We start from the raw sequence: 24,710 nt of genomic DNA on the forward strand, positions 1-24,710 counted from the left end.
GGTATCAATCGATTGAGGAAATTACACTCGTGTCATGAATCTTAGCTTTGGTTAATTTCACAAGACTCTCTTAGAAGCTGAAATAACACATCCCCAAAGCATTGGCCTTGCTAAAGTCATTCCAGAAAACCATATTTAAAAGAAAAAAATTCAGTATTATGATATGATAGGCAGGGGAAAAACTCATACCACTGTCATCACAGTAAAAATTCTCATACTTTCTGGCCAATTTAAGATCAAACAAATGTGTCCACGCCTATTCCGGAAAGTTACTAACTGATCACATAAATATTTTATTCTCTCACAGTGGAAGTTTGACACGGGTTTACTTTTTTTTAAACTTAATTTATTTCGTACCAGCTAGGAGAGGGAAGATATTTGAGAACTGAGAGCATAGCAATACTAAATGATAAAGATATAAGTGACTTTTAATACATTAGCCACACTATACAAAGTCTGAGATTAATTCCCAGAGTCCTTTGCACACTTAGTCATGATTTTGCTCTTTGAAAGGAAGTGTTTCTCATTCCTGTGCCAACTCCATTGCGAAAGGACCTTTTCATAAGTGTCTTCTCCAAAATTGGCTTTAGAAAATCCAGTCCCTCTCTCCTGTCCATCCTCATGGGGCAGCTGTTCAGTAGGATATGACAAAGTAGTCAGATTTCCCAGACACCTGGCAGTTGAGATGGGGCAAGAGGGAGAGAATACAGCTTTAGGGTTCAAAGCTTATCTCAGTAGTAACAATTTTCAAAATCTTATGGCAATAAATCCAATATTTAAAAAGGGTTTTGCTAAAACACTTTTTTTTTTTTTTTTTTGGTGGTACGCGGGCCTCTCACTGTTGTGGCCTCTCCCGTTGCGGAGCACAGGCTCCGGATGCGCAGGCTCAGCGGCCATGGCTCACGGGCCCAGCCGCTCCGCGGCACATGGGATATTCCCGGTCCGGGGCACGAACCCGTGTCCCCTGCATCAGCAGGCGGACTCTCAACCACTGCGCCACCAGGGAAGCCCTAAAACACCTTTTAAAATATATACTTTATCAAAATACAAAATATTATTTGGAGCTGTGTACCCTCTTTTCTAAATTTTACACTGCTTATGGGATTGCAGCTCTTCAGTGTTTGCATCCTACACCGTACAGTTATCTTGTTGCTATTACTTTATAAAGAATCTTTCAAGTGGCTCTAATTAGTCTTGGGACTAGTTTTTTAAATTCACTGAGGAAAACAACTCATGATAACCAAGTTTCAGCTGGAACCACTTTCCTTCTGGGGTCTATCCTGGGCCATTTGCCAGGGTTCTCCACGAGGATGTGTTTGAACTTGAGAGTTGACATCTCTGTCTTTTTTTTTTTTTTTTTACGGTACGCGGGCCTCTCACCGCTGTGGCCCCTCCCACTGCGGAGCACAGGCTCCGGACGCGCAGGCTCAGCAGCCACGGCTCACGGGCCCAGCCGCTCCGCGGCATGTGGGATCTTCCCAGACCGGGGCACGAACCCGTGTCCCCTGCATGGGCAGGCGGACTCTCAACCACTGCGCCACCAGGGAAGCCCGACATCTCTGTCTTTTGACTTTGGTTCAGTTCCTCATCAGGGCCTCAAAGGCCTGGATGATGTAGGATAGTGTAGGGAGCGCTTCGTTGTGGAAGAAATAAGTCTGGAATCTTAGACCTCAGACTGGCCGTTGAGAACTTGCAGTTCATACTAACCCCATACTTTGCAGATGAAGAAACTAAGTACAGGAGCAAAGGGGCATGATCAGTGATCATGTGTGCTACATGTTTTATGCGTATCATCTCACTTTACCCCCTCAAAAAGCTTTATGAAATCGGTACTATTATTTCCTGGTTATAATTTCCTTTAAATGAGGAAATTAATTAAATGGCTTGTAGGTGAAGCGGGATTTGAGCTGAGACATCTGACTCCAAGCCCATGTTTTTTAACTGTATTAGAACTATAAGAGGACAGGGGGGCTGAATGTCCCCTTTACAAATAAAGAAACATACTTCAGTGTCAAAAGCACACATTTTCCTATCCTGATGCAGGAAAACAAGTTTGGTTTGGGGTTACTTTGGAAGTTGAAATGGGGCCAGTGCATAAAATGCTCCCTGGGATTCTTCACCCATCAGTGGGTGGCTCCCTGGGGGGTCCAGCTCCGAGGAAAACCATTCCCACTGTTCTCTGGAAAAAAAGATGGGCATTTCTGAATTTTGGATCTGGGAATTGTCAGAGAATTTCAGAAGTATTGGTCATGGGAAAACCAATCAAAAATTCTTACACTATGTGTTTTACCCTGTGTTAGCAGAGGAGATCTAAGTGTGATACAGTGCCATCTATTTTAAATTCCCAGCAAGGAGGGGCCTATGAGTCATTTCAGGAAGGGAAGCATTCCAGTTCTTTCCAGAAATTCTCATGACGCACCTTTATATTGCAAAACCAAAACAAAACAAAATGCTTCATTTCTAGTTATGAGATCCCCAAAACATCACTAAACATCCCTAAAAAGATACTGATGAACTTTGCTGATCCATGAAGGGAACCCTTATCAGGCAGACTCGTTAACTGAATAGTATGGTAGATTTGCCTGGTTGATAAACTTTATGAAGTTCACAACAAATATTATAAAAGCTTATACGTCCTCTGCATAAACACTCACCCTAAACAGTCGAATTGGCACCATTATTATGTGATTCAGTTATAATGAGAACAAAATTATCACATGAAAAGGTAGAAATACAGAAAAGCAGTGAAGGAAGAAACATTTCATTTATGGAAAAGGATATCTCATAAGAACAACAGAAGAAAGAACATTCTTAATTTAAAAAAAACCCTACACACAAGTGCCTATTGCTCAACAGAAATGTCATGAACAAACCTTCAGGGAAAGAATAGAAAGTAATTAGCAATACACTTGAGAAAATATACCAATTTATGGATTGTGAGTCGTCTACTTGATCAATGTGGTGTCTTATAGAATCAATGACTAAATTAGTGTAGAATGCTCATAGGAGTGTAAACCAGGAAAAAAGAAGCTAGATTAAGTAAACAAGAAATAGAAAAATGACAGATGCAAAGATTAGTGAGGAGACGCATAATATAAATAGCTACATCATTATGTCTGGACATATATTTATTATTCAGGATTCATGTGGCATCTCATTATCCCAAAAGTGGTTTCATAATTACATCAATTTCAGTAATTACAGTATGCTTTTAGTGAAGCAAAGTTAAAGTACAAAACGTTATCAGTGACAAAAGATATCTAAAATTTTTAGACCAAGTATTGACATAAAACCCCTGAAATGTCATGTAGCAACAGCATTAAAAATTCTAAAGAAAGACATTCATTTTCTGAATGTGTGGAACAGATCAATAAATATAGTTAGGAGTTCAATCAATAGGCTTGAATAAATATATGAAGTAATATTTTATACGATATTCATTAAGAACTGGCATATCATCTATATTCTATATCAGAAAAAGTTACCATTTTTGTAAAACTAAGAAAGTTGCTGTTTTTGAAAGATAATCCATTGTATTTTTAATACAGTCTCAATGGTTAAATGTTCACTTTGATTATGAGTGGATGCATGTGGAACAAATAAATTGTCATGGGCAAACTCATTTACATTTTACAGTGGAATGAATGCAGGGGCCAACTTCTAAATAATTCAAAGCAAATTTTAGTATAGTCTGTATCATCTATTGTAAAAATGTTTCTTTTTACCTAATTTTATGACTCTACTTATATTTCTTTCATTGTAAACTCTAGTAATAGGGAAGTACCTTTTCTTTCAGATATTCCTAGAGATTATTTTGAATTTCCATACTCTGCAATTCTAGTCACTTAGTCAAGTGTCAAAAATAGAGGCAAATCTCTTACCTTAGAAGATGGAACTGGATGACAGCAAAACACATGCATTGTAGAAATCAACAGAAATAGAACAAGACTGGATTTTAATGAGCTGCAGAGTAGGAAAAAAAAAAAAAAACGACTCAGAAAAGTCTTACTCAGGCAAGTATAAATTAAAAAGCATATACAAATTCACCATTTTTCTTTGTGGAAAAATACAATCTTTTACCTGATTATTTTGGACTTCCTGAAATCTCTGTAGATCAGTGATTTTATTGCCAAATTCCTCACCCTTACTGTCAGATCCTCTGTTGGTGATCCTTTTATAGCAGGAAAGTTCAGGAGTAAAAATAGCAACATGTCCCATCATATGTGACTGATGTGGCCATGGCCTTTTGTTCCTGTTAAGTTGGAAAAGGACAGTAACATATAGGCATTGTCATTGACCTGCCAACCATTGACTTCATTTAAAGTTTGCTGTTAAAAATGTCCTTCAAAAGTGCCGTCTTCTAAACTGTGTCTCTGTGACATAGATGGCCAGAGTTCTCAAAAGGAACCAAAAGTTTGTTTAGCTCAGAGTTGAAACACTCAAGAAGTATGATATTATTTCCTCGAATATCCAGACGTCTCTTTTCAGAGAATAATGCACAAGGAGTCCTTGCAGGAATGAAGAACATCAACCCAAAACACGTGCACACACTGAGTTTTCTATAACAGATTTCCTTCTTTTAGGACTTCTGAGGTTAAAACATGGAAACAAATGTCATCCCCCCACTTTGCCACTAATCATCCAAATAACGGAAGGACACTATCTCTACCCCCGTTTCCATGAGCATCCCCGAAGTTCCGGGGCCAGAGTTGTAGGTGAGCCTACCTGCAGTGGCCTCTTTTTCTCTTCAGGACATGGAATTTCCCCAGGAAGCCTGTTCTGTCCTTGCACACCAATGGGCATCCACATTAATAATAGATTCAGAAGTGCTACATGTGAATGAACAGATGTTGCCAAGGCTTACGATGGAGGGGAACACCAAGCGAGGTGCTTTCTTCTTGTATAGATAGTATTTCTGAGATGGAGCCAATATTTTTGGAATACAAAGCAGTGGAGGAAAATTCTTGCCTTCTCGAGATCAGCACCTTTTGGAGGACAAAGCTGTCCTGCGTCTGGGACCTCCGCTGCTCATTTGTCAGCGCTGCATCCCTTTCTTTTGTAAATTGCCCCTCGGTATGATTCTCATGTAGTTGTCAATCAGTCAATCATATAGTGACACTTAGCCTTCCACAAGGAAAAGCAGGTGACCTGACTTTCAAGAGAATCCAGATCACAGAAATTAGTGCCAAGCTGGGAGCTGGGGCATGTGATCCAATACCTTTGATCACGGTCCTTTTGGAGACACCGGATGGAGTTTGGGAGAAGAGGCTTAAGGGCACCAAGGAACTGAACACACGCATTTGCTTTCAGTATCTCCTTAAACCCAGCAAAAATACACACGTAAGAACAAAAGGAAGGGAGAGAAGATGTGACAACAGCAGCATCTTACAGAGTGAGGAGCAACTGATGAAGCAGATCAGAGGAAGGTGCCCATCAAAATGGTGGTTTCGCAACAAACCCCTCGACGGACTCAAGTATTCATGGAACCAGTTACTTTCAGATGCGGTGGAGGTGGTACTAAAACACGGAGGATCAGCTGGAAGTTTAAAGGTCTGTTCAATCCCATATCCCCGCCCCACTTCCCATGCCCAGACAGCTTCTGCTTTGTCAGAAGCCATAGATTTATTCTAAAAAGAGGGTAAAGCAGGAGGCCTCCTGAGGGAGGGAATCGGGCATAATGGCATTAGGGAGTCTTCTCCTGAAAACAGGTTGAACAAGCATTTTGCTCAAACTTGAGACCCATGGGATCTCTTCCTTGACACAGGTCCCAGCACACTGTCGGCTCTTTCCCCTCAAGACAGGTGAAAGGAAGACCCGTCTTTGGGGTTCACCCTAACCTGTAAATGTCCAATGCAAGGCTTTTCTTTCAACCAGGATTTGATTGTGGGGAGAAGATAGAAAGCCGATTACTGGATGCCTAAAAATGTGGGGTGGATTCCGGGCATGTTGTGGAGGTGGAATGGGACTGGAGTCAGGAGCCTCCAGAGAACTCTGCCCGACAGTGGCTCACGGTCCTGGGATTGACCATTGCCTTTGGTGACTGTGCCTGTCATGTGATGTCTGTGACAGGTGTTTATGGTGCAATTGGAACCTGCAGAGACTCACCGTCAACACCTAAAGGGCAGGTGAGCGCTCAGCTTGGAATTTAATGGACTTTTCATCGAAAGTTTACCCTCTTATTCGTCACAGTGTAACCGTCTTAGAGTCACCCAAGCCCTTTTCACATGTTTCCTCATGACATCAGTGTGAAAGCCAGAGGGGGAAGGACTTCTGCTTCTCATTGGTCGACACTGAAGTTGACAGACATGTCCTGAATCACGCCTCAAAAGTTCAAGCACATCAAGTCAGATGTGTTTTGTACCGAAAAGATCAATGAAAGCCTTTTCTTTTCTAATTCCCAGAGCTTCCTGTTACAACACCAAGAAACTTCCCCCAAACACCAACTCTATCGCTACTGTGTTTGGCTCCTTGCTAAAAACAGGACTTGGAGATGTGTTAAAATGATTTTAACACATGATTTTGCAGGGACAAGCTGGAAAAGGTCATCAGCTCAGAATAATTTAGAATTCTGGTGTCCTAAAAATAATTCTACAATTGATTCCATTGTCCCTAATGATAACACACGTTAAACCTGCATCTTTCAGCATATATGGAAAGATCAACTTAATTTTACTGCTTCTTAATTCATACCACTGTTATATCCTCTGAAAGTATAAATAAAAGGTAAACTGTGGCTAAGTGCGCTTTCTGGTTTTATACTAGAGTAGGGGAAATAGAGGCTTGAGCAGAGCTTAGGTTAATTTATTGAAATAAATCATCTCTCCAGTTCCTGGTTGCTCCTGAAATGCTCTATTACAGTTTTCACGTGGGCATTCAGAACAGGCTCAGTGTTGAATAGCAAGGTTCTATGGAATAAAAGGCAAAGAAAATCCAGAAGGCGAGGGTGGGATTTAAAAAGTGCAAGGAAGTCTCCTTGTTTTAGAGCATCATGTCTCAGTGTTGGCACTGTTGACATTTGAGGCTGATGGCTCTTTGTGATTGGGAGCTGCCCTGTGTGGTGCTGCTTCCCTGGCCTCTACTCAGTAGATTTCAGTAGCTCCACCATCCAAGCTGGGACAACTGAAAATGTCTCTTGACACTATCAAATGTCCCCCAGGTAGGGGCACAAAATCACCTCCACTGAGAACCACTGTTTGTAGATAAACAAGCTCTCTGCTCTCTCTCTCTCCTGTTGGACGTGGAGAGTTAGCACGGACATACAGTTCACAACCATGGCATCACTGTCCATAGGCAGCATGTTTTTGTTTCTTGACGATGCATAAAGTAGTGGCGTATCTTCTAATGGATAAAGTCTTAGGTTCAATGAAGTAATACATACTTTTATAAACCATCAAAGGCAGTATTTGAGATATAATACATATTACTTATGTATTACATGTTAATTTAAATAATTAGTAATAAAACATGCTCTTAATTTGTTTTTCACTAACATACATTCTCAGTTACAAATTTCTGCATACTGTTCTATTTTTCATACACTTTGGTTTTATTTTAACAATACTCTGAATTGTTTTTAAGAAAGCGGATGTTATATTGGACATAGTGTCACCATATCACGAATGGCATTTTGTTTAATAAATTCCATTAATCATTGATGTGAAAGGTACAGTATGCTACTTATATACTTGGTGAATAGCAGCCTGAAATGGCCTTCCTAAGGAATCAACATGAGAAGAGAAAAACCTGCTATAAAGCACCTTGTTCTGCCAGAGACTGGGCAGAAAGCATTTTCGGGAATGATCTTGGTAGCAGCCAATGCTTACTTCATTTATGAATTCATCAAAGAATCAATGAAGGCCCACTCCGTGCCAGGAGCTGTGTGACTTCCTGGGGATGCAGCCATAGAGAAACCCCACAAAGGGTAAACACAGGGGGAAATGACAACTCCAAGGTCAGGGTCGGGGTGGGAACAGCACCTAAAAGAACTTGACCTTGACTATGAGGAAGAGCAGAGCAGCGTGTGCCCCACAGGGACGGGGAAGAGACCCACCGGTCATCTGAGGACACGAAGGTGGTCTGTCTGGTGACTGCAAAGACTCACTTGGGAGGGCACAGGGGGTCCCCATCACGCAGGGTGTGCACATCCTGGACTTGATTCTGAGGCCCACAAACCTCATCACATGCCTTAAGAAGAACGGTCTGGCCGCCAGAGCAGGCGGAAGGGGAGGGCCGGGGACCAGGACAGAGAGGACCCCCTGTGGGCTGTGGCATGAGTGTCCAGATGGGATGATGGGGCTGTGCGCCAGGGTGGTGGCCCTGGAGCTGGAGAAAAGGAGATGAAACTGAGACATTTGGGAGACAGAAATTGACACAGTTACTAATGGGAGATGAGGTGATTCAGTGGTCTTTTTCACCAGTACATCGTAGCCACTCAAAAAAGCAGCTCCTCCAAAGGTCAATGGTGACCAATCTGACCACATTGTCCCATCCTCCCACCCACTCCCCCATCCCACTCCTTTTTCTCCAGAGCCTCTGACGCACAAGTGTCCCACCTCTGTTCCTGCCTCATCCTCAACACCCATCACACTCAGAGGGGTCCCTCCTCCCCCACCACCCAGCTCAGAGCCCGCAGTCCATCGCTATAATGATGCTCCCCGAAAGCACCCCCTCTCTCACAACTGGCCAAACTCCAACCTTGAGTGACCCCATGTGACCCCATCTCTGAGCCTCACTCAAGTTATGACCATAAAAAGCCTTACAACAGTGTTTCCTAGTCTCGTGTAAAAATTCATGACCATACATCTCCAATGAGCTCCAACCCTGCCCAACGAGTATGATGTACCTGGTAAGGAGGTCCATCCTCTTAGTATGTAAAAGGGGGATTTCATACCTTCTCTCAGAAGCAAGGAGTTAGGGACTCTTTCGTCTTCTCACCATAAAAACCATCAACCTACTCATGTCTGTACCCATGCCCTGATTCCTGCCTTGCAGCTATGGATAAAAATCCCTGCTCCTATCCGGAGCCAAATGCCCTGATTTCCCAAGGACTTGTGCCCACAGCTATCTCCTCTCACTCCCCTGCATTCTCCCTCTCTCATATTTTACCACCACCAGCTTCCAAACATGTTGGTATAGTTTGTATCAGACAAAGCATCTGGATGCTTTAAAATAGAGCCTACATGAGCTTCCCCACCAATTCCGAGCTGGTGTCTCCACGAAGACCCTTCCTGTTAAGGTGACCAAAGATCTTGGCAAACATGAGGCCACCTCTCTGTTCCTGTGTCACTTGATCCTTCAGCTGCTTAGGACCCAGATTGCCAACCTCCTTCCTTCTTGAAACACGTTCTCCTCCAGCCGTCCATGATACTGCACCCTCATGATTTTCCTCCCTCTCTGACTCCTACTTGGCCACCTCTTGCTGGCTTATCCTCCTCTCGTTCACCTCCCAATTTTCCAAGTGCTCAGACTCCATCCTGGACCTCCTTCTCGTCTCTCTGTACAATCTCCCTATAGAATCTCATAGAGTCTTGAGGCCTGTCCCCGATTCCCCAAATTTTATCTCCTTCTCTGATACTCCCTGGAGTGCCATATGCATTTGGCCAACATACCTGACACAAACTTGTTGTCCTAAAGTCATTTCCAGTTGTCTCCATCTCTATAAATAATGACATGATCCCCCCATTGCTCGAGCCAAAGATTCTTTGATTCTTTTCTTCCTTAGCCTTCCACCAGCAAGTCCTACCAACTCTTTCCCCAGGATAAAGTCTACATTCATCCACCTCTTCCATCCTCCCGCCATCATTGTTTCTGGAACGTCTGCAAGAGCTTATAAGCTGGTCTTTGATACACAATAGCCAGAGTGATCCGTAACCACCTTTCACGATGTAAATTGAACAGTCATTCCGATGTCTCCTCACTGCCCTGAGAATAAAGTCCAGGCTCTCGTCCCTGGACTACAAAGCCCTACTCAGATGGTGCTGACCTCTTAAAGGGGGTTGGAGATGAAGAGGTGTCCACTCTTTCCTGTCACAACTACTTGCAGGTACTATTTGCACTTAGTGCCCAAAGCCCAGAGGCAGTCCCACCCACTGAGGAGTTGACTTGGTCACAGTGCCAACTACGCCCCCCATGGAGAAACAATGCATATAACCGGGACTCAGCCCACCTCCCAGCCTCATTTACCCTCTTCTCCCAAGCACACTGGCCTTCTCACGCTCTTAGAACCTGGAGTGCAGTTCTCTACCTGGGATGTAATTCCCTCTGACTTTGTATACCTGGCTCCTCTTGCATTTGATCATCACTTCCTCAACAAGGCCTTCCCTGAACCCTCATTAACCCACCAGGGAACCCTGTACCACATCACCATGACCATCTGATACTTTTGTTTCTTTTGTTTCTTTTTGGTACCCTGTCTTAATTAACACACAAAGAACAGTAAGGATTCAATCATTACTTGTTTTTTTTGTTTTATGTATGTATGTATGTATGTTTGGCTGCATTGGGTCTTTGTTGCTGCATGCAGGCTTTCTCTAGTTGTGTTGAGCGGGGGCTACTCTTCATTGCAGTGTGCGGGCTTCTCATTGTGGTGGCTTCTGTTGTTGCGGAGCATGAGCTCTAGGCACGCTGGCTTCAGTAGTTGCAGCACACGGGCTCGGTAGTTGTGGCTTGTGGGCTCTAGAGCGCAGGCTCAGTAGTTGTGGTGCATGGGCTTAGTTGCTCCACAGATCTTCTCAGACCAGGGATCAAACCCATGTCCCCTGCATTGGCAGGCAGATTCTTAACCACTGTGCTACCAGGGAAGTCCAATCATTACTTGTTGAATGAACAAACAAACATAGGAAGTAAGAAATCAAGAGAATGAGTGCCTTCTAAGTAACAGATGGATTATGGCAAAGTTTTGTTGTATGAGAAGAATAAACTGTTCAGTTTCACTCTAGAGGAAGATTGTGTTTATACAACAAGTATTTTTTGAGCTCCTGCAGTCACACCCTATTCTATCAATCACAGGGTGGGCTGCAAGGGGAATACAAACTATGAAGTGCCCAGGGGTTGTCTCCTTCCTGCCTTTCCTGCCTGAGGTGCTGCTAGCCACCCACCCCCACGGCCCCTTCCAGCCATGATGGGGGAGGGGCGAGGCATGTCCAGTGCTGATGGGGCTGCCGATCAGCTTGGGTGAGACGGGTATGAGATGGGTGTGCAACAATGCAGGACAGTCACAGCACCCAGGTTACATACTTTCTCCAGCAAAGGGGGGCGCTGGGAGAGCACCATAGATACCACAGGTGCCTGGGCTCCTGCCTCTGGGAATTGGCAATGGGTGTCTGAGGGTCTTGAGACATCATCTAGGTGACCCATGAGGATGCCCCTGGGATGGTTGACCAGATGTTGCAGTGCAGGGCATCATGCCAAGTGAAGCCAGGAGGGGTTGACTGATTAAGAGTGACCCTGGGTTTGAAGGAGAGGAGTATACCATGCTCTGAAAGAGCAGAGGTGAGCAGGAAGCAGGGAAGGAGGGAAAGGAGACGAGGTCAGAGGAAGAAACTGGAGCTGCCTTGGCCCCCTTGGGTATGGAGACACTGGAGAAACCAAGCAGAGAGCAAATCTGGAGGCTGAGAAGGAGAAGTCAGGTTAACAGATGACTGTGTCTTCTTTTTGAGCATCTCTCTCTTCCCCACCTTCTCCCTTAGGAGACTAGACTGAGGCGGGCTGGGGAATCAAGGACAGTGTGTCCCAGGCATTGAGCTCAGCATTTTACGGGCACCGTCTCCTTTCATCCTCACCACGGCCTCGAAAGGCAGGGGCTGTTCTGGCTCCCATTAACAGGTGTAGACCCAGAGACACCATGTGGGCTCTGGTTTAGACATCCTGAGTCAGTCTCCTGAGGCTCCAGCCAGGGCGTGACCCCACACAGCCATGACCAGGGAGAGTCTGCAGAGAGATGTCCATCAGCACCTGGGGCTCAGCCCTGACTCTCCTTCCTGCTCCCCTCCTTCACCCTTCAGAGGCTGTTTCCCAGATGATCTGAGTACCGTAAGAGGAAAGCAGATGTGAGGAAAAGGAACAGCCCTTGCCCGGCCACTGATACTCCAGCAGCCCCCGTCGTGGGACTGGGGCAGAGGAACACATCCCTGACAGAACTCTGCCTGGGATCCCCAGCTTAAAGGCTCAGAGTGGAAACATACCCTCTCAGAGCCTTAGGGCTGCTGAGGGTAGAACCCAGCTACTAGATTTGCTGAGTGAAGGCTCTTCCCTGCAGGCAGCCCTCCGGGACTCGGCAATTCCCGTAAACCCTGTCTCTCAGGATGACCCTGCTGAATACAATCTTGCTTTTAACCTCTTTCCTCATCCTTTCCCCCAAGGCTTAGACATCACATCCATAGATTCTGCCATCTAGTTTTTACGAGCACCGTAGTTATTTTCCAATGATGTACCCATTTAAACTTTACAGTATTTTGTTAGGGCTGTATTCATGGACAAGTAAATACAAGGCACTTGAAACTTTATCTACTGGAAGCTTCCGTCTCTGCCTACAAGACGATCCTGATCTCCCAACTAATTTCATGTGATTATCTCTGAAAGAGATAGCTTTCTGAACTTTAGGTGTCTAAACAGGGTGAAGATAAATCTCTATCTAACTGACAATCTTGTTATTTTGTGGATTTTTTTTTTACTGTTTTGAAAATTATTGTATTAATATTTAGCATTCTGAAGCTAGCAATGAGTATGAAGTACGTATAAGTTCCCGCAAAAAGGAACATTAAGTTGATTACAAGTATGACACGTACACTACATGCATTTGAGTTTGGCGTGGATGGTTTATGGCCGTGTGCCGCAGCTGTTGCACTGCCACATCACATATTAGGCTGGTTATTTACATACAGTTACCCGTGGACATTTCAAAGGCATCCAAGTAATATTTTAGCCATACAATTTGCAACAGACACTATAATTCACTCTTGAACAAATGAAAGATTTCGGAGCCCAGTGGAAGCATCTCATTTGCTTTAAATATGTGTGTCATTTCTCCTGACCTTGACTGATGTTTAGCTGAGAAAGATTTGTAATGCAGGTCAGATGCTGGCCAGAAGGAAAAATTAAAAACCTGAGAAGTGTGGGTGTGGGGGAGGAAGGAAGAGAGAACAGAAAGTTTCAGGCAAGGAGCTGCTTCATCGGGAAAATTAATCCAGCTGGGCAGCAAAGCCAGAGTGCAGGCTCACTCCACCCAGGACAGAAGTGCCCCAGCCCCGTGCGCATGACAAGAAGATTAGGATGGTTGGAACTGGGGGCGCTACTTGTCTTCATTCCCTGCGCTTTCCTTCTGCTGGCTGAGGACTTGTCACTGTGATCGACAGATTCTACACAGCCTCTCTCTTCCCTGAAAGAAGGTGGGAATGATCTGAAGGTGGCATTTCAGGCTGCAAGATGAGCAAGGCGATACATGGCCACGTTGCCTTTGGGGCTCCAGCGTGAAAAGCACTAACAATAGCGTGTGTTCAATCTCACTTTTGGACACTACATTCATTTTTTTCAAATGTACTTTGAAGCATTTGACCCTTAAAACAACTTTGTAAATTTAGGAATGTTTATTTTTATGTTACAAACAGGGTGGCCGAGACACAGAGGTAAATGGAAAAGAATCACTGCCTCTATCTTTGCTTTTTGGTGATTTCTTTCTCTGCAAGATCTATACCAGGATTCTTGGGGCAGGGGAGGGCGAGAAGGGTGTCTGGAAATACACTACACTTGCCACTTAAAGGTCTCTCGGTTGCCAATAAGGGTCTCCTTCTCTTGAAACAGCTGCCTTCACGTCCACCGGGAGTGTTGGGGTAAGGACTCCATCCCTGGCATTTCCCCTCCTGCTTCTGTCCCAGAGCATCCTGGGAAGCACCTTGTGGCAGCTGGTAGGGATTCCTGTTTATGGACTAGTACTTCCTGGAGCGGGGGTATCCTCTAAACATCCAAGACTGGTCTGACTCTCACCTAGCCTGCCCTGACCACCCCATCTGCCCTGGCCTGCTCACCCCACAGCCTCGCTAAGGGGCCCGTCCTTCCCATGCCCTGACCACTCCATGCTGGAATGATGGCTCTTCACCCTCAGTTGTTCTGTACATCTTCCATTAGGAGAAGCAGGAACTTCTGGATCCCTCCCTCTCCACCTGATGGCTGATGGAGACCTAGGGGGTTATCTTTGCCTTCATTCTGGCTCAGAAAACAGTCAGCAGCATGGTAACTCTATTCTTAATTTTCTGAGGAGCCTCCATATGATTTTCCATAGTAGCTGCACCAATTTACATTCCCACCAATAGTGCACAAGGGTTCCATCTTCTCCACGTGCTCGCCGACACTCGTTATTTGTGGTCTTTTTGATGACAGCCGTTCTGACAGGCGTGAGGTGAGATCTCACTGTGGTTTTGATTTGCACTTATCTGATGATTAGTGATGTTGAGCATCTTTTCACGTGACTGCTGGCCATCTCTGTGTCTTCTTTGGGAAAATGTCTGTTGAGGACTTCTGTCCATTTTTTAACCTTACCTCTTGCCTCCTTTTTTTTTCCTTAGGGAACACGAAAGGACTTCCTTTTACCTCCATCTTCTGAATGGCAAGGAATTCCCAGAACTCTACTGTGGTTCTTCTTAAGACAGCTGTCTCGCTCCCATGCCCCAGGGGAAGGACAAAAGAAAACCATGAGTGATAAGTTATACAGGTTACAGTTTCGTTTTCCCTTATTTAACATCCTCCAAATATATACCAGTCGTACGAGGTTGGAAGACCAAGGAATACGCCCTCGGAGTGGGGACCTCGCACTATTTCATGTGCGCGTGAAGAAACGATGACCGCAGGAAAATGTACCGAAACGGGTTAAACTGGCAAAGTTCTTTACAACTGGCTTCCATTGCTGGGACATCTAGCTTAGGTGGGGAAAAAATATTAGGAAGTGTTAGGGCTCTTTGCTGTTGGCAGCAATGAATTCTGGAACTTCCGCTTGATCGAGTCGGCCTCAGAGATTTAATGATTGTAAGAAAACTCCTCGCGGTCAGAGACGATTTGGTTTAGGATTCCTGACTGTGGCCTGGGAAGTCTTCTGCCCGTGTTCTGTCCCAGAGCCCCATCCACCTCTTTCTGGAGCCCTGTTTCTCTTTATTGCCCAGCAGGACCCAGAGGGGACTTGTTGCAGATCAATCTCTGAGCTTCCATTAACTCTTAAACTTCCCTGGGAAAGAAACATGCACGCCACCCGCTTCCTCTGAAAGGACTCTTCAGGCCTCGTGCTGGACTCTGCTTTGCCAGGTCACTTTATCTCCCAGTAGCTGTCGCAGCAGCTCCTGGAGCACGCCATGGGTGGGAGGGGGCAACTTCCCCTACTGGAGGTCACTGCCCTCCACAATAGCCTTGCCAATCACTCCTTTCCTTCAATGGAGAGAGCTCTGCTGACCCACCTCAGAGTCTGCTGGCTCAAGAAACTGTCAATAAAAACCACTGTGGAGGGCTTCCCTGGTGGTGCAGTGGTTGAGAGTCCGCCTGCCGATGCAGGGGACACGGGTTCGTGCCCCGGTCCGGGAGGATCCCACATGCCGTGGAGCGGCTGGGCCCGTGAGCCATGGCCGCTGAGCCTGCGCGCCCGGAGCCTGTGCTCCGCAACGGGAGAGGCCACAGCGGTGAGAGGCCCGTGTACCGCAAAAAAAAAACAAAAAAACTGTGGAGACATTGCCAGTGAGAGGGGCGAGGTTCAAGCCTGGAGAAGGGAACGCATTAGGGGCCCTCTGCTCTGCAGATCTCTTTGGGCGCTGCAGCCATGAGGCAACAGAGGAGCCTCCTTAGTCCCACCACGTCCCCTCTGTGCCGTGCCCATCATTGCAGGACTCCCCTCATGTTTTAGGAAGCTTTCCTGGCTTCTCGGTACTGCTTCCACCTCTTCTGACTGTATGTGCTGCCCGGGAGATTTATCGGCTCTAAAGTTCTATTAGTAGCTGCATAATTTTTCCTTCTTTTAAATACAGATTCCTGAGTGAATCCCCAAGAATGAGCAGGGCGGAGCAGGGAGGACTATACTCTTGGGATTTCCAACTACGAGATTGAGGCCCCTCCTCCAGGAAGGGGCCCAGAGACGCAGACTTTCCCGAGTAGGTCCCGCTCCATTCCCAGGCTGCCCTGCTCCAGCAGTAGGACCAGCCCTCACTGGTCAGCGAGAGCTGGCAGAACCTTCGAGCAGTCAACTTCAACCCCAGATGTGAATAGCATGAATAATCTGGTTTTGAAAGACTTGTGAGGACTTTGCAATGCTACTCCTTTGGGAATTATTTTACTTATTTTCCTTGAATGCCCTTAAGGCTCGCCCCATTCAGCCTAAAGCATCAACACGCATCTACATGGCAGATCCTTCGTTTCCTTTACATCCATATATGTGCTCCCGGAGAAGGGCGGAGGGGATGCAGGCAGAAAATAGGACAACCTTACAAGGTTCGGAATGTGATGTCGGACGCCCAGGCTGCACCACTCTTCTTGGCAGCAGTTAGAGAACCTGAGGGGCTGTGTCTGTCTGCCAACGTGGATTATGATTGCACAGGCTGTTCAGAGAGATTCTAAAGGAAGTTGCTGCTCGAGAAAGATGTCAGCATTACGAAAAAAACCCACCTGTCAAAGATGAAACCTCATTTCACTTTGAATAAAGAGCTCCTTTGGATTCTCAGCTGAGCGTATGATAAACATGTAATTTCTCAGTGCAACCGCAAGAACGGATTTCCAGTCACGCTGTGAAAAAGCAAAGCTGCAGGAATGTGAAGATCATATTATTTAACTTTTAACTTGAATGGCAAACGCCCCCTTTTTCTGAATACCCTCTGCGTGTCAGGTCTGTACCAGGCAGGATGCAAGCACCATCCCGTCACCACACCCCCGTGTGACAGTCAATGTCACCGTGGTACAGAAAAGCACCTGAGGCCCAGTACACTTAGAGTTCTGCGATCGTAAGAGACAGATGTGGGCCCTGGCTAATTCGAACCTGGAGAGACTGGGGGAGGCTCATAGAATTAAAGGAGGATTTGAACATCTGTGCCTGGGACAGGGCCTGGGCCGACCCAGTATCTCAGTAACAGGAACTACCAGACCAGCTGAAGTGGGATAACACTTACCAATGCTGCCCTGAAGGACAGTTCCCAGGAGGGAAAGTCAGATTAACCTGGATGGGTCATGAGACCTCACGGAGTGGGTTCAGAGAAAGCAAGAACTATCGCACCAGAATCATCCAGAAAAGGGGTGGGGCCTTCCCAGGAGGCCAAGCAGAGTGCTGCTACCACAGGAAGCTCAGGGACACTGGGCTGCCAAAGGCACAGACGGACTCAGGGAGAGCGAACTCCTGCCTGAGAAGCAGCGGAGTATAGGGCCGTGAGAACACTCTGGACCACGGTCCTCCCACGTCCTAGCTCTGTGACCTTCGACATGTAGCTTAACCTCTCTGTGCCTCAATGTCCTCATCTGTAAATGCAGCCAATATAAACCCCAACAACTACCTCGTAAGCTTGTGGGGAGATGCTGTAATACAAGCAGGATGCTTAGAACAGGGCCTGGCGCTGCCTGACGGGGTGGCTGCTGTTTTCATGTTTTAGCCCAAGATCCAGGAACTGCTACACCATTTGTGGAGCCCAGTGCAAAATGAAAAGGTGGGCGTCCTTTGTTCAAAAATAGGGGGACTTTCTAGACAGCAACAGCAGATGGTCACACCAGCCCAGGCCCTAGGGAGCGCGGGGTCCCGAGGGACTGCATGGACCGCCGCCCCACACACGTGAAACCAGCCCTGCCTGGATCACACGGTGGGCAGCGGTGGAATTTCAACGTCAGGCTGTCTCCTACAAAACCCGAGCATCTTCTGCTCCCCCGCATCACCTCCCTATACAGTTTACCTGTTTCTAAAGAACCACCTCGGGGAAATAGCTGGGCTCTCGTGGGGGCTCAGGAATTCGGGAACATGAGAGGTAGAGTATGGTGCTGACGACAGGCCTCTGCTCTCTGGAAGGAGGCGAGCAGTCCGACCCTGAAAGCTGCAGACAGACCGCGAGGCGGGCTTAGTGACCACCTTGAAATCTCTTAGGCTTGCGGTTCTGCGGGGCAGAGTCAGGTATGAAGTGAAGGAAAGAATGTCGGGTGGACAGGAGAAAGGCCGGAAGGAGTTCAGCCCCGCACCATCTCAAGGTGACACGCTTTATTAAGAAGAGACTGGCAACAGAAAAGGGCCGCCGAGACTGTAAACGTCAGTTGGCGCCCAGAGTTGATGCCTATCATCGTCTGCAAAAAGGTCCCTCTTAGAGAAAGCAGCGGTGTCACAGCCGCGCACTCCCAGCCCGCGTGATGAGCCTTGTCTGGGTCTGAGCCCCTGGCCCGGCTTCCACTCATCCAAGGCTATCAGATGCTCTTGGGGAGGGAGCGTTCCAGTCTCGCCCCCTTTGCACCAAGTCTGAGGCTTCTGCCTTGCAGGCATCGTTTTCTGGATGCTCGATGGCCAGGCCACAATTTGTAGCGTTAGTAATTTGGGACTACCTGTTGGAAGGCTGGGAAGAACAAATGCATTTCTTTCTTCTCCTAAGCCCCTAAGTTCACCATTTTTTAAGACAAAAATGCAAGTGGCCCCTTCTGAGCCTCAGGGCTGGCGGTCACTGGTTAAGGTCCCTAGTGACCACAGCGTCCCTTTTTCTTGCTGTCTTCCGTGCTCCCCACCTAACTTTTCAGGGCTTGTCTTTCTTTCAACCACAAACAAAGATTCAGTGCCCTGCTCAGCAGCTCTCCTGTCCCCGTTGGTGGATCCTGTGCCCCGGCCCTGGGATGGGCTTTTCCACAGCCAGCACCCAGGGCTCCGGGAGCAGAGGGCAGAGCGCGGGGAGCTGACATCCCCTGACAGTCCTTAACCAGGAGCTGTTCCTGCCCAGGGGGAAAGCCTGGTTGTCGTGTCCCCATTCAGGACTTATGCTGAGACATCACTTAAGAGGCTCAACCTGGAGCAGGGCCACATGACGCTTTTCATGGGCCTCTTCCTCCAAAAAGAAATATAAAAATTCCTTTGAAAGAAATAATTAAAATTATATTTTATGACGGCATTAGTAGAAAGACAAATAAAATCCAGGCTGGCTCGTAGTCTTCTGATTTTAAAAGAAATTGAAACATTTTGGGAGGCCCTGAAAATAGCGCGGGTCCCTGCTGTGCCTTGTGGAGAAGCCAGGTGGGCTGGAGGGACTCTGTGGGCGGGTTGCCAGAGCTCACATCCTTCCTTCTTCCCTGCCGCTGCTCCCCCAAGCCCGTCCTGGACTCTCCCTGGGGCTGGTCCAGCCCACCCCCTCCGCCACTGGCCTCCATGCCCCGCTGCACATTTCCCACCTTGCTAGTCCACGTGGGGGGAGGGGGTCTCTCTCCCCAAGTCTCAGAACCGCAGCTTCCCCAATAATACCTGGCCCGTTTGGGACCCATGATAAAAGGCACACAACAAACGCCAGCCAAGTATTGTTGAATTCATCCATTCATTCCTGAACAATCCTTCATGATAAATTGAAGTCGGCAGACACTTTTATTTTTTTAACCCAAAAACCATTATGTGGGAAAAAACAGAAACTTAATTCCAAGTTTGAGAGAATAAGGAAGACTATTCCTTTGCATTTTCTCACTGCTGCCAACAATTTTAGCCTTGGATGGAGCTGACTTTCAAAAAGAGGAAAAAGTCTTTCAGAACCAGGGCTGAGAATTCAGTGGGGGATGAAACCAAACACTATTAGGATAAAAAATGAGTCACGGCTGGAAAGCCACGAGAATGATCTTCTGGAGTCTCACATAATGTGGCTCTGAAGAGCAGACCAAACAATTGCTTGAGCAATCACAGAAACACTGGAAAACGTAAGTCGACTCAAAAATGATGATTTTGAAAGGGAGTGGTGCTCTCCCGTATGCGTCGGTTCAGGATTATATTAAAAAGCACATTCTCATCCCGTGGTGATCATAGCTCAGTACATCTCTGAAATGCGACATGTGTTGGTGATCCGATAGCTCTTTAAAAATGTCATGTACTTTTCAGAGTTAAATAACCAACAGAATTGCAACTTATCTAAGCACGTTGGTAATCACCAATAATGACGTGGGGCCTCTCTAACTCCTTATTTCTGTGATAAAGTGGAAATTGGATCACACACACACTTCATAATGCTTCATTATCACAGCATTGATAATGCTGGAAGGCAGGGAATTCTTCTGGTGATGTGGTATCAAGCCATTTTTGATCCAGCAGAGACTAAATATTCCAATTTGTCAACGACCAAGAGTTTTCCGTCTTTCCTCTGTGGTAGGTCTCTGATATCCTCAAGTCTGATTTTCACATCGGAGTGCTAGTTTGTGGTTTCAGATAACTGCTGTATTATTTTCTTCTTTTAGTAACACTTCACCGCTCAGAGTCAGGACCACATTTTCAGAGCATCTTCATAGCTTAGGTGTGTTTGGCTTCCTTAAGTGGTGCTACCCTGGTGGCTCTGCCCACAAGGGGTTCCCCTCTCCAGACAGCCTGGCCACCTGGGGACACCTAGGCTCCTGCCTCATGGCCACACCTAACTTCCTCTCATGAACACGAGGACGGCTTAAGACAGGAAGCGGCTTTCCAAAATACTCCAAAAAGAAAGAAGATACCTTCCATACATTTTATCTGGCTTTCTCCTACTGACGTGGATTCTCTTACAGCCATTTCATCTGACACAGGTGAACCAGGAGAAGATATTAAGGACGGTTTGTCCTGTCGGTGGGACCCATCGCCTGATACAGAAACTCTCTGCCTAGCTGCCTCTGGGAGCTTCTTTCTCTTCTGCCCAAGGAAGAGGTGCTTTATTCCAGCCCGAGGAAACTTGAGCATTAGAGTTCTTTTGCTCATTTGATGGGACAGTGTTTCTCACTCCTGGATTCTGGCGTTTCTTTCCTCTCCCTGGGGAACGTTCTGCATTGCCAACCCATGCTTTTAGGTTTTTGTGTCATGTTGCAGAGTTGGAAAGAGGTGGGGCGGGTCCGCAGAGTGGGTGTGGAGAGGCATCTAAGGAGAGAGATGCCAGGTTCCCTGGAGCACGTGAGACAGGCAGATAGGAGAGGAGGGAAAGTCCCCAGGCACTGTGTAAGCCACTCACATGAGTGAAAATACAAGTAAGGACTTTGGGTTGGTTTGAAATTACTTTCTGTTGGCTGAGCTGATACTCGATCTTCTGAGATAGGGCTCTGAGGGTTATGGCTTCAATAGTGACCCATTTCCAACCCAGTCATCCTTCCCTCCTTCAGTCTTAATTAACTCCAAGCTCTGTCTGAAGCCAAGTTCCGCTGAATCTCTGTACCCGTCTAGGCCTCATCTTCTTTGACACATCCCACTGCTAATGGCTGTCATCTTCCATCCGGATGATGAGAGTGGCCTTCTAATTGTTGCTTCTGCTGCCACGCTGTAGGCCAGTGGGTACCATGGATCAAATACAACAGATCTTACTCAGCATCCACAGGCTGCTCCTGGTCAGTGGGTGGCTCTCCTCCACGTGGTGATCAAGGACCAGAGCTCCTTCCATGTCAGGACTCCGACATCCGCTAGGGCCTGTCGCTGCTCTGAAGTCTTGGTCTTGAGACGGTACTCGTCATGCATTCACTAGAACTCAGTCAGATGGCGGCAAGGGAGGCTGGAAAGGAGACCAGGAGAGGAGGTGGGTGTGGATGAAGAATAGCCTTCCCTGCCACGGAGTAAACAGTGAAGTTCCCAAGTCTAGGAGAAGGGCCCACAGGGCAACCTCAGCGTGGCCACTACCCACCTGAGAGGCCCACTCACTCCACTTGGAGGATTTAGTTCATCAGTCATGGGGGAGGGTTTGATGAGGCAATACCTAGGCTCTAAGAAACCACGGTCAGTGCTCAGTGTGCTTCAGAACCATCCAGAAGTATACGGGCAGCTCTTCTTTAAAGCAGGCCTTTTGACTCTCCTGTCAAGAACTTCCTCTCTCTGGTTGTCTCTTTTTTAAAAATCTGTGATTGAAATTGTTAACGAGGAGCATTCATTATAAAGTTCTTCTCAGCTGCTAAAGACTTCAGTGCTCACTTGATACTGCTCCCCCTTATTTTTATACCCATATAACCATTTCCGGTTAGAATTTTAAATATGGGTAATTGAAAGTGTATCTTTTAGCTGGGTAATAAGTGGAGAGCCTGTCCATCTGTTGGCAAAGAGGTAGGCATGGTTTACCTCTCCCTTGAATCTGCCTTCTGTAATTTGGGTTGCAGACAGCACCATCTGTTCCCAAAGTCCACTTATCTGTAGTCGAGCGAGAGGGTAATAACTTTCCTGGGCTGGATTCAATCCACCCCTCACTTCTGACCAGCCACCATCCTTCTGTCCCATCTGTGAGAAAGATTGACGATGGACAGCTGGGATCCCAGGCCAGCTCAGCCAGGACAGCCTGCTTTCCTCCAACAAAGGGGATGCATCCTGTTCCCCACAAAACCCTTCAGTCCAGGAGGAGAGAAGCTGGGAAAGCGCCCTGAACTGGTGAATATGAACACATTTCTGTTTCCCGGGAAACGACTCCCTTTGTGTCCTGGGATCCGCACAGAAGCGTTCTATATATGTTCCTCTCAATGATATCCTCATCTTGGTGCTGTGCAGTGTGTTGGGAGAACCCTGACATTTAATAAAACTTGGACGGCAATCCACTAAATCCGATTAACCCTTTTTAGCATTCACCGTCACTTCCTGACACCCACAGCAATGCTGAAAGCTTTAAGCATGAATACAACTCATCTCAAGTGATAATACAACATCTCGGTTACAGGAGAGACTCCCTCACTTTCCAACTTGTAAAGGGGGGAGGTGGCGGGAATAGGGTTTAAGCCATCTGGTATATTCTTAGCAAACCAGAAAGAACTTTGTAAGATAAGACAGCTGGTTTGGTTACTAGTCATGCCAAAGGAAGGTTTGGGGAGAATTAAACTCAGATTCATTTAGCTGAGTCATCTGTGAACAACGGTTAAATATGGGAAGCTCATTAAGAAGAGAATTTCTTCATTGAAATTTGTACGATAGTCAATTCATTCTTACCCACAACATGATTAAAGTCTGGAGTCACAATTGCCACTTTATTAGCATTCTATTCTACATGCTCATTTCCAAAAAAATCTGTAATAAAAAAGTGCTATTAGTGTGTACAGAAATTTTCAATGGCTGTTTCCCCAAATTGCTGACTATCTATGTCTCTACCCAACTTAGAGATATTATCCTAGAAAAGTAACCTGTGCAAATACCACTTTAGTGCCAGAATTAGATCGCTGTTATTTGTACCTGTCTTCAACCCTAATAGGAGAGGCCCCAAACTTTTGGGAAGAATAAAAAGAGTTCACATGGGGCTTCCCTGGTGGCGCAGTGGTTGGGAGTCCGCCTGCTGATGCAGGGGACACGGGTTCGTGCCCAGGTCCGGGAAGATCCCACATGCCGCGGAGCGGCTGGGCCCGTGAGCCATGGCCGCTGAGCCTGCGCGCCCGGAGCCTGTGCTCTGCAACGGGAGAGGCCACGACAGTGAGAGGCCCGCGTACCGCAAAAAAAAAAAAAGAGCTCACAAGGAACTGAGAAAAACTGGCAAAAGGACATAAACGATGGTGACCAAGGCAGGTTCACTGATGGCCCTGGGGCTCCCTGCTGTGAAAGGAGGACAAAAACCAGACAAGACTGCTCTCCAAGGGGGTTGACAACATGGGTAAGAAATTCTGGTTCTACTTAAGCCAGTATTTCTATTGTAATACTCTGAGAGTAATAAAACAATGCTCATCTATAAAAGCCCTACTATGTGCCAAGCACTGTGCCAGGTTCCAGAGACTCAAAGAAGTCTACGTCCTGCTTTCCGTCCTTTTCAGAAGATTTATAATAGAGCTGGAGAGAGGTATACACAAAGAAAGTGGGCGGTTCAAAGCCGCATGAAGATGCCAGCAGGAAGGCACAGGAATGGGAAATTCTTGATGTCATTTCTCCCCCTCATGTCCCTGCAGGCAGCACTAGTCGATCATGACACTCGTTTTGTCTGAACTGAGTTGTAGTTGCTGTATTTTCTTTTTCGTAGCATCTATCATTTATTTAAAAATACATGTCTCCTTGGAAGGAACACTGATAACCAATCAATGTCATGCTTACATTGCATCTTTGCTATTCTTCCCTGGGAGGGCTGGAAGGTTGAGCGTCCTTCGAACTACGTCACTTACTTAACATCGGAGAAATCAACACTCCCTGCTCACCGCCTCCTCAGCAGAGTCGTCAGTGGCCGCCGCTTTACCCCTCTTTGCCTTCAAACCAGGGTCTTGCTCAGGTAAAGCTCCTGCCCTTTCTTTACCCAAATTCTGGGCCCCGAGCTTCACAGTCAGCCTCGTCATGCTGGTAGAAGAAAGTTTAACAGATTTCCTAAATTTTGCTGGTACTGCCCGAAGCATGTTCAACACGTGTTGTTTGCACAGGTCATAACACAGCGGTCTAGGATTTTTGCCTCTGTGGTCCTCCACCCAGGCAGCCACTGATCAGTTGCAGTTGTCACGTACAAGGACACCCACGCGCCATCCCTGGCCTGTACAGTCTGTGCTGGGAGGAGAAGGAGATGCCTTCGTGGGATCATATGCACTGATATTTCAAAGGCCAGTCTGTCTACCTCTTCAGAGCTGAACCAGAAGTGACAGGGAAAGGTTCAAGCTCT

General features: G+C 46.6%; 1 protein-coding gene across 1 annotated transcript; it reads right to left on the reverse strand.

The window, feature by feature from the left end:
• Positions 1–491: 491 nt before the first annotated feature.
• NPS (neuropeptide S) lies at positions 492–24,453 on the reverse strand. Its single transcript, XM_024751573.1, is given in 4 exon segments — positions 492–644; positions 647–673; positions 3,882–4,004; positions 24,262–24,453. Coding segments are annotated over 4 exon segments (495 nt in total).
• Positions 24,454–24,710: the final 257 nt, after the last annotated feature.

This window comes from Neophocaena asiaeorientalis, unplaced genomic scaffold (assembly GCF_003031525.2).
Source record: "Neophocaena asiaeorientalis asiaeorientalis breed wild unplaced genomic scaffold, Neophocaena_asiaeorientalis_V1.1 scaffold108, whole genome shotgun sequence".
Classification (NCBI taxonomy): domain Eukaryota; kingdom Metazoa; phylum Chordata; class Mammalia; order Artiodactyla; family Phocoenidae; genus Neophocaena; species Neophocaena asiaeorientalis.